The sequence below is a fragment of the Micromesistius poutassou genome (assembly GCF_964030765.1).
Source record: "Micromesistius poutassou genome assembly, contig: SCAFFOLD_6401, whole genome shotgun sequence".
Classification (NCBI taxonomy): domain Eukaryota; kingdom Metazoa; phylum Chordata; class Actinopteri; order Gadiformes; family Gadidae; genus Micromesistius; species Micromesistius poutassou.
Genome location: NW_028180585.1, coordinates 1 through 10,238, shown reverse-complemented (window position 1 = coordinate 10,238; position 10,238 = coordinate 1). Strand labels below are relative to the sequence as shown.

The 10,238-nt window shown below is 46.0% G+C and overlaps 1 protein-coding gene across 1 annotated transcript; it reads right to left on the bottom strand.

Moving 5' to 3' along the window:
• Positions 1-182: 182 nt before the first annotated feature.
• LOC311370673 (rho GTPase-activating protein 8-like) lies at positions 183-6,510 on the bottom strand (the record flags this gene model as incomplete). Its single annotated transcript, XM_084489009.1, has 6 exons — positions 6,410-6,510; positions 5,498-5,555; positions 3,258-3,410; positions 2,208-2,295; positions 1,166-1,297; positions 183-269 (listed from the first exon to the last, which is right to left on the bottom strand). Coding segments are annotated over exons 2-6 (500 nt in total), but the record flags the coding sequence as incomplete, so codon positions are not given.
• Between the last annotated feature and the right edge of the window lie 3,728 nt (positions 6,511-10,238).

The window sequence follows — 10,238 nt, the reverse complement described above, 5'->3', positions numbered from 1 at the left end:
GGGGGAATGACCAATAGCCTTAAAGCCCCACAGCAATGGGTTCGACTCCCTGCTATCGTCTGGGTTTTTTTTTTCCCCTCACAAGGCGAGAGAGAGAGAGACCCCCATTGAATGCCACGTCGGTCCATGTAATCAATGAATCGAATCAATAATCGAATCAATAATAAATCAGGGTTCCCTACCTTATGAAGGGATGGAAAATGTTCCAGACGATCCTGATGAAGTTTGTGGGGTGGACCACGTACAGGGCCTTCAGGTTCTTCTTGTATCTGGGGGTCACATGAGGTGAGGCCATTACCCCCAAACCAATCCATGCTATAGTTCTGTCATCTTCACAGCATATTACGCACTAGGGAATTCACCGTGGCTAGTACCACTTGAACACTTTAGACTTCACTCCACTTTTATTACTTATTATCACTGTTTTAGTTTCTCTATTTATTATTACCTACTTCTTCTACTTATTATTGTGATCATGTACTGATGCTGCATCTTATTTTTACTTATTATGACTTACTTTGTTATCGTGTGATCTTGTATTATCGCTGCTAAGGGGAACCAGGCCTGAGACTTTTACTCTTGTATGCTCGTACGCTAAGATGTAATAAAATAAACTCTGAATCTCTGAATCTGTATCTGGTTAGAGGGCCAACCGAACGAGAGTGTGACCTCAGAGCGCTGAACTGCTGGGGAACACTACTGCTTACTGCTCACAGGGGGCTTAAATAGACGCTGTTAAAATGACGCTTTGAATTATGAATGGAGGACGAGGATCATAAATGTTTAAAAAAACGCGTCATACAAACTTGTCGGCCAGAAATGAATGTCTTTTTTTTATAACATAATTATTCAATGCATTAAAGGAAGCATTTGTGTGTTTGTGCGTTACTCAATGTAGTGGTGTTATTCTACTCTTAATGTTATCGTGAGCGATTCAATTGGGACTTTTTGTCACTATTCGAACCAAAGGGGAGGGATGTGAGTGTGCGTGTGCATGTGTGTGTGTGCGTCTGTGTGCGTGTGTGTCTGCATGTGTGTGCATGATTGTGAGTGTGTATGTTTGTGTCTGTGCATGAGTGTGTGCACGTGTGTGTCTGGATGTGTGTGTGAGTGCTTATGTTTGTGTGTGTGTGTGTGTGCGTAGGGCAGTGGAGGCGTGGCTGACTTCCTGTCGAACTCCGTGTACGCGCTCCTGAGCCAGCGGATGGACGGCTTGTTGCTGCTGCGGAGGCCGTAGTGGAAGTAGACCACCGTGTAGTCCATCTCCACGTACTGGTCCAGAGTGTACTTCAGGTACCTGCATACAAAGTAGGGCTCTTCAGTCAAACCCCCTGAATGTGTTTCAAAGGGGAATATGTTATACCACCAGGTGTGAGTGTGATTCGCTGTTAACGAGTCGTTTGGAAAATGTGCCGCTTCAGGTGGGCGTGTCCACCTAGATGTGTGCTGGATAGATCAGTCCACCAGCCTACCCAGTGGACCGTAGCAAACGTCGCTCATCTATCCGTCACACGTCTAGGTGGACACGCCCACCTCTGATGTCAGAAGCGGCACATTTTGGCTTTTAACAGCTAATCACACTCACACCTGGTGGCATGTCATGGGACCCTTAACAGACCAAATGATGCAAAATACTAAGAATAAAAAAATGACGGAAATAAAACAGTGTTGAACATACTGTTATTTTTATTTCGCATTCAAATCCTTTTTAATGAGGCCTTAATCCGTATTTTGCATAATTTTGTCAGTTAAAACCGCTCCCACTCAATGTGCGTTTGATTTCGGTCATTTGATAACATTTTCTTGATTTATAGTGAACCGAGGTGCGAGGCCTTCAACAGACGACCGGCCGGACCGGGGCGCAGGCATCTCACTCAAGGATGCCTTAAGGTAGATGCGTAGGTCTTGGGGATTGAACCCAGAACCTTTCGCGGCCGGGAACACCCTAGCCAGTCCTTCACTCTATTTGTTATTCTACTGCGTGGCCACGCCCACATACCCCCTCAGGGTTGAAAAAACAACCCATCTAATGAAATCTAATAAGAATATACAACCGACACAAAACCCATGCCTGTATTAATCCCATTAATTAATTTCCAATTGGTGATCTTTCAATACCCACTAGAGAAGACCTCCATGGGTTCCACCCCCTGACAGACGGGGGTCTGTCTGTCTGTCTGTCTGTCAGACAGACAGGCGGGACTCACTCTAGCAGGCGCTGGTGGTTGAGCTGGTGGGACGGCGGCATGCAACAGCTGCTGAAGACGATGAGCTTGCGTCCGTAATTGTCGTCCCCTGGGGAGGAAGACGGGAGAGGGGAGACAGGAAACAGCTGGGACCGTTAAGGGAGGCGCACCCTGCATGTTAATGCTGGGTGTTCCTGCTCCATGGTAATGTATGGAGATGGGTTTATGTTAAGTGGCTGAGGTTTATTTACTGGGGGGGGTTGGAAGCCAATCGGGTGCGATGTAGAATTTACAAGAATAAACGTTGTGACACAAAAAGGCAAACGTGTCTAAAATAATAATTTGTCACATTAGGGAAGTAGAGTAATGGTGCCTTCTATTTGTCCACCCGACTCGATCTGCAAGTCGGATTTCCGAGTTACGAACCGGAAGTTGCAAATAGAACGCCCCCGAGGTCGGAAAAACGGCTCGTCAACTCGTCTGAACTCAGAGGACCCCGAGTTCAGTAACAAAGATGGCTACTCCGAGCATCACATGTAGTAAACATTGTGGTTTTCTACTATTTTAAGCACTTGTGTTTTTGTTGTAACCAAATGAAGAAGTCGTACACATAGCACTGTATACTGTTACCTATAGGCATGTAGTTACAGTCTTCTTATGTGTTAAATACCGCCTATTTTGTAGCTTGTGCCACTGAAATTGGCTAGAGACGCTCCATGTTGCTATGACAACAATGCCGATTCTTGAGCAGAAAGCAGAGCTCCGACTCGTCTTGTTGTGTGCCAAATAGAACGGGGTCACTCGTTTTACGAGACGGATGTGACGCCACACCCGAGCTGCAAGTCGCGATTACGAGACAAATAGAAGGCACCATAAGTATCCGCTGTATTTGCGTTTATACACTATTATATTATATTATACATTATTATACATAATAAGATTAATAAATTATAATTATTTTGTAAAGCAGACGCTAATCCAAATCCTAGACGACCAATCACGCCGTCTCCCGTGAACGACCCGACAGGCCTCGTCCGGTGACGGCGTGCGGTTCCGGCGCTCCCGGCTGACCTATGACCTGGAGGATCCCGTGGCGGGCCACGTCGTAATACGGGTGGGAGGAGTCCAGCCCGGCCCCGCCGCCCCCGCCCGGCGGCCCCGCCACGGGCCGCTTGCCCAGGCCGCTGTGCTCTTCCTCGTACTCTTCATCGTCCTTCTGCAATTCTGAAAAAAAACAAAAGTGATCCATCATGGCCGCTCATCTCAAAGCTAACTGCCACCGAATACTGGGACGTGTTTTACCACTTGTTGTCTTTTTTTGCTCTCATACCATTCAAATATAATTAGTATATGCAGTCTGTATATTTTTGTGGCCTGTAAATGGACTGCATTAATACTGCGCTTTCTTGACCAGTGGCCACTCAAAGCGCTGTACGGTATTGCCCAACATTCACCCGTTCACGCACACATTCACACACTCGACGGCGGGGTCAGCCACGCCAGGGCGACAGCCAGCTGGTCAGGAGCAGTCAGGGACACCTCCACACTCAACAGCTAGGAGGAGGAGCCGGGCATCAAACTAGCAACCTTCCGCTTACCAGCCAACCCGCTCTACCTCCTGAGCCGCATGTGGCCTGAGTGCCTTACTAGACAGTACAGACAGACAGACAGACAGACAGACAGGAGGGCAGGAGGTGAAACAGAGGGAATGCCACCACAGAACCGCAGCTCAGAACCCAACCCGGGTCGCTACGACGAGAACCGTCCAACAAGGTTAGCTTAGCAGCTAGCTGAGCCCTCAACTGAAACCTTCGACAGCAAGTCGATATTTAACAATTATTCGCCGAAGGCGAAGTGAACAGTGGGGAACATTGGGGCTATTCCCCACTATGAGCCTGAGGTGACGTGAACACTCCAAAAATAAACAAGATAACACTTTTTGCAAGGATTTATTTGTTTTTAATCAGTGGTTTATTCGTTTTTATTAGCGTGACGAGACGACCGTCACGCCCGCTCCCCAATATCCCGAGTTTGAGCTCTCAATCACGGGATATTACTCAATATCCCGAGATAGCGGACCGATCAAATGGCGCCATCTTAGGAGGTTCATTCGTGTAGCGTACACTAAACGCACTCATCAATAAAGATTAACTTGGAAGTGGGAAGGACGCGATGATAGCGGGGACAGTATCAGCCCCGAACAGAAAGAGCAGAGGACTCGTTCCTGGAAGCGCCGGTCATCCCCAGACTCAGTGATGCTATCTGGCCTCAGCAGAAGGTCCAGGAAGGCGGTCTATAAATAGCCCAGTCGGCGGCTCTGATAGGAGACTAGGAGTGCCCCTCAGGGCGCACACTGAGCGGTTTGGGTCGGGGTCCCGATGTCCATTGCTCCTGTGGTCACACACACACACACACACACACACACACACACACACTGCTGATGCCCAGAGAGGGGGGGGTTGTGGTTGTGTGTGTGTATTTATGGATGACTGAGTGAGTGGGTGTGTGTATACAGATGAGTGTGTGTGTGTGTGTGTGTATTTATGGGTGACTGAGTGAGTGGGTGTGTGTATATAGATGAGTGTGTTTGTGTATTTATGGGTGACTGAGTGAGTGTGTGTGTGTATGTAGATGAGTGTGTGTGTGTATTTATGGATGACTGAGTGAGTGAGTGTGTGTGTTTTCCAAGTACCACATTATTCATATTGTGCTACGAGGATGATTCTTTTTTTTTTTGCTTTATAGCTAATCTAACTATTTTCATCTTTTTGAAAATGAAAGGAGACTGCAGAATGTAATCAAATATGATTAAGTCTTATATATACCTTAATAAAGCCTAGTGTTGAACTATTACCCAATCCTACGTTACAGTAAATCACAATCCTGACTCGATAGTTCGTCAGAAAGATTCATGGCTGATAAGTAATGAGGTCGAGGCGTTCCGCGTTCAAGCAGCCTCTTGAAGACGGGTGTGTGACGACCGACTCACCCCACAGCTGCTCGTCTCAAATCAGATTAAAAAAGCACTGACAACTTGTGGGAAAGAGTTTGAAGCTGGGAGGTGGCCAGGCACTTTAACTCAATAACACTCACCCAGCATGTCCTTTGGTTGAATGTGAAATCCTGAAATGTATCAACTGTATGATAATACCACTTTTGTAATTATTCATACACATTGATATAACTCCATAAATGAATGAGTGAAAAGTGAAATCACTGCAGTGAGATTGCTACGTTTACATGCTAATTGTAATCTTGCCATACCTCCTTGAAGAAATGTTAATTAGTTTCCATCTCCCAGAGTGTCTTACCTATCTCAGCCATCTGTTCCAGGTCTGGGGCCGAGCTCATCCTGAAGACTCCTGGTGTCTGAAGAAAGAGAAACCAAAACAGCATCATGTTATCATGTTAAAATGGATGACATGTGGCTGTGTTTGGTGTTGCTGATGCAGGACTACTGTCTCTGTACTGTTTGTTTCTAAGTTAAAATGCACACATTGCATTACACACACACACACACACACACACACACACACACACACACACACACACACACACACACACACACAGACGGACAGACACAGACACACACATTATATATTGTGCTTCAAAGTGACAAATAAATGGATTACCCCATTGCGTAATCGCATATGTGGTGTCTTCTGTCATATTGTTATTAAAGTTATCAGATCAAAGGCGCATTAAAGGTGTGTGACAGACTGCTGACAGGACAGTTACAGTGAAGGTCACCACATGTTTCACCGCATAAAGATGCTGTGATGAAAGTGTCTGGACAGTAATGGCATTTTATTCAGCCCAGATAATGACTGATGTCAGCGCCACTGATCATCGAAACCACTCTGTTCGTCACCAAGTTTGACGGATCAGGACTAGATGCCCTTGTCATGCTGAGAAGAGAATATTACAGTATAATATTAAAGTATGGGAGCCGGAATAGATTAAATCACGACGTTGCGTTCCAGTAAGGATAAGTTATGGCAAAGCACCGCAGGTGTTATTATTACGCATGTAACAGTTAATGGAAAGTCGAATACATCGAAAGTTTAATATATTTAGTAGGCCTACAATAATGTACCGATGCATGAAATATTAAGTAGTTGTATTTACAATAAGATAACTTGGGATTCAAAGCAATGGCGTAAAATCCATTTTTTCGACAGATTCGTTTTAGTATAATTAGTTACAGTTTTAGGTATACGTACCTATAATACTTCCCGGACAAGTTAATGTTAATGACTACTAATTAAATCCAGTGCATGATAATCGCATGAAGTTAGTTATTAGTGAACTTCCTCAATCCGCGGAGTCTTCAAGACACGACTATACAGCGCATGCTCAGTGCCAAGGTGCGTTTGCTCCACTCAGACGACCCCCGGGGAGGAAGACTGAAATCATGGTTATGTTTAACATAATGAATGGTTAACACCAAATTTAAAGGACAAAGGCCAACATTGGTGGAGATTTGTGTTCCGTTACCACATTAGTAGGAAGTTCAACTCCAGCCCCACCAGGTAAAGTTTATCAATGACCCTCATTTAAATCACACGTGACCGTTCAATTGCGTTCAGTTTGCACACGAACGCTTTTTTGAATTCAACATATGAATGATCTGAAAGATGAAGAAGCGTTGCATCGTACTCGTGCTTAAAATACAAAGACTTTCTGCAAAAAGTAACACATGTAAAGACTAGGGAAAGCCTGACCCCTGCTGGCGGAATCTCTCCTGTGACGCGCAGGTCAAATGGCGTTCAGACCCAGCAGTGGGCGTCAGTCTGTTCTCTCTCTCTCTCTGTACACCCCCGTGTCGGGATCAGAACCCCCCCCCCCCCCCCCCCGGGTCTGGACCCCAGAAGAGCCAGAGCCAGTACAGCAGTACAGTCCCCAGTAGGGGTTTCCAAACACAAACCAATGACAGGAGAATTATGATTGGGTTTTAGAAACAACGGTTGAATGTCACCATTAAGGCTTGAAGTCCTCAACCAATCCTCAAACCATCCACACTGGATGCTGATGAACAATGGAAACAAAGACACAAATTCAATGAGCGATAACTATTCATAGTGGATCATTTGTTTTAAATGATGGAGTTATCGGGCCCTAAAGTTAGCTCTTACCTTGAAATACAGACAGTATGTTTATGTTTAGGACTATAGGCCGGACGTGCGCTCTCTCTTGAAATAGCGTTCGTGTTGCTTTGTATCACAGAAAATAGGCGAATGTTTTTAAAGTAAACAAAAAAACAACTTGTTTTTGCTTAATAAGTATTTTTGTTATGTATTTATTATGCAAGCAAAGGCAGGGCTTGAATAAATGTACACACACACACACACACACACACACACACACACACACACACACACACACACACCTATTTATAGATCATTTTGCTTTTCACAATAAAGACTCTAGTTATGGGTTTTTCCATTGCCCTGCCTTTGATAAATACTGGATGGACAAAGAGTGTGTGTGTGTGTGTGTGTGTGTGTGTGTGTGTGTATGTGTGTGTGTGTGTGTGTGTGTGTGTGTGTGTGTGTGTGTGTGTGTGTGTGTGTGTGTGTGTGTGTGTGTGTGTGTGTGTGTGTGTGTGTGTGTGTGTGTGTGTGTGTGTGTGTGTGCCGGAGGCGGTGCTGGCGCACGCGTGGAACTGATTATTCCACATATGCACGTGGATTGGGCAAAGCTAATGTGTGTGTGTGTGTGTGTGTGTGTGTGTGTGTGTGCAACTGGGCCTAAATGCCAAGCTTGGACAGGATGGGTGGCGGTCGGGCATGCAGGTGCACGCCACCACACACACACACGCACGCACGCACGCGCGCGTGCGCGGTGCCAATCATTGTAAAACAAGCGGCAGCCTTGTGATTGGTTGGCTGCGCTGAGCCGTACCGACCGGCAGAGGTCGCTAGAGGGCGCCTCGTCCCGTCCGCTCGGTCTTTAGTGGCGGGGTAATGGTGTGGGGAGGAGCAGGTAGCATCGTTTGTGTAAAGCGTATCCACAGAGGTGATTCGCCATTAGACTCTAGACTAATGGACACGAACGTCCCATCTCATGTATTCGAAATGATGGACTGGATAAAAGCCTCTGCAAATTGATTAAACAGTAGGCCAACAGTGTTAGTTTGTAAAACACAACATAAACCACCTTTGTGATCACATGCAATCAGCCTGCGAGTGTTTTAGATCTGAATGTTTGGAGGGCGACACACTGACCTCCCCCCCCCCCCCCCCCCCCAGCCAATTCCTGATCTCTGAGCAGCACATGATTTCTCCCATCTCCCTCATTACTCGACACGGTACGACCTGAAAGTGGTGTTTTTTTTTTTCCATCTCAAGGTGCCCGTGACATTCGGGGGTTTCGCTCTGTCTCCGTGGCAACTCCCCCCTCTCAGATTAATTGCGGGGGGGTGGGGGGTGGGGGTCTGACTAAATGTGCAGGAATCCCTGACATGTCTTTCATCTCCGAGTTTCAAAAGATGGGTTTGGTGAAGCGTGTTGACTCCTTCTAATGGACACGGACGTCCTCGTTCATGGAATTCAAAATGTAATGAGGCCCCTTTGGATAAAGCTGTCTGCAACATGATTAAATAGTAGCACTTCAGTGTTAGTTTGTATAACACAACAGCAACCAATATTTTTCGATTGCGACGAACACCTTTGAAATAACGCGCATCCAACAGACTCTAGTGTGGTCTGATTAATTAATCAGCTTCGAAGCAAGTCATCTCACTGAAGTTTGTTTATCGCCAGACTCCCTTGGGCATAAGATATTTGTAGACTGTACTACCGGTCATCACCCATAGATGGCTGCACATTCACAGACCTCCTCCAGTCTGGAGTCGCGTTTTAATTCATTATTCCACTGAAATACGTGCACCCAGGCAAAGGCTGCGCGGTCTCAGCCTTGTTAGTTGTCTCAGTTCGCCCTCAGTTCGAAAATGATGAACATGAGATAAACAAGAAAAAATATGAAACATATCCACACATATCCAAATGGTAGTACTGGTTGTTTGCACTGGGTACTGTAGGCTACATGACAATACGTGTGGCAGGGTTTTGACCTTCAGAAGTCTTGACCTTCAGTATCGGAAGCAACAACAAAATGGTGCCTAGCATTCAGGCATCGTGCTGTTAGCTCCATTCCAGCACCAATTTCAAAAGATTTATCCGACAAATGCATTTGCTCCGAAGGACGATCCTTCAAATTTAAAATGAGATCAGTTTTAATTAAGTCTGAACTAGTGAGCAAAACTGGGAAATATTGAAACGTATAATTGGCTACGCTCAATTTTTTCGACTGTGACTTTAGTCAAAAAAAAAATCAATTTTATTCCCGAATTGTTAACTTTGATCTCGAATCGTGACAAACAGCAGCCGTGACCCGCCGACGTCTCGCTGAAACGCAACTAGGCGTCTTAATTAAAAACATTTCCTTCCCTTCTCCCTCCCCCAGCCCTGCGGTCCGACTGGCCTGCCCAGCTAGAGACCCAGAGAAGGCTGACCTTCAGACCACGGACCACCATCACCCCCCCCCACACACACCGCGCCTCGAGGGGCTTCCAGCAGGAAAGCGATGGGGGTCCGATTAAGGCTTATTTCTGGACCGCGACGGCAGGATCAAGTAAGACAATCTTAAGGTCTCTCCTCCGTGAGGTCTCGGGGGACATTGGGCACTTCCCCCCCCCCCCCCCCCACCCCCTGTCTGGGTAAAAGGGTGTTTATGCTATAGGTCGTGTCAAGGGACAGCTCCGTCAATGTCATAGTGAATTGTCTTCGGAGGGTCTAAATATTTAATGAGTGTCGTAAGGAGGTGCCAGCCCATTTGCGGACGAATCGATCGGAAACGGGACACTTAAAGTGATCGGGAGTGATCACTTTAGAGGATTTCATTGATTTTTTTGTCCGTATTTGTAGCTATTTCTGTCTGACAACCAAATGATTGTTGAATTTTCTTATCGATTGATTGACATTTGACATTTGACATTTGTATGCTAGGTTTGTACTTTTAAAATGGATGTGTCCGTTTTGGTTGTTGCCG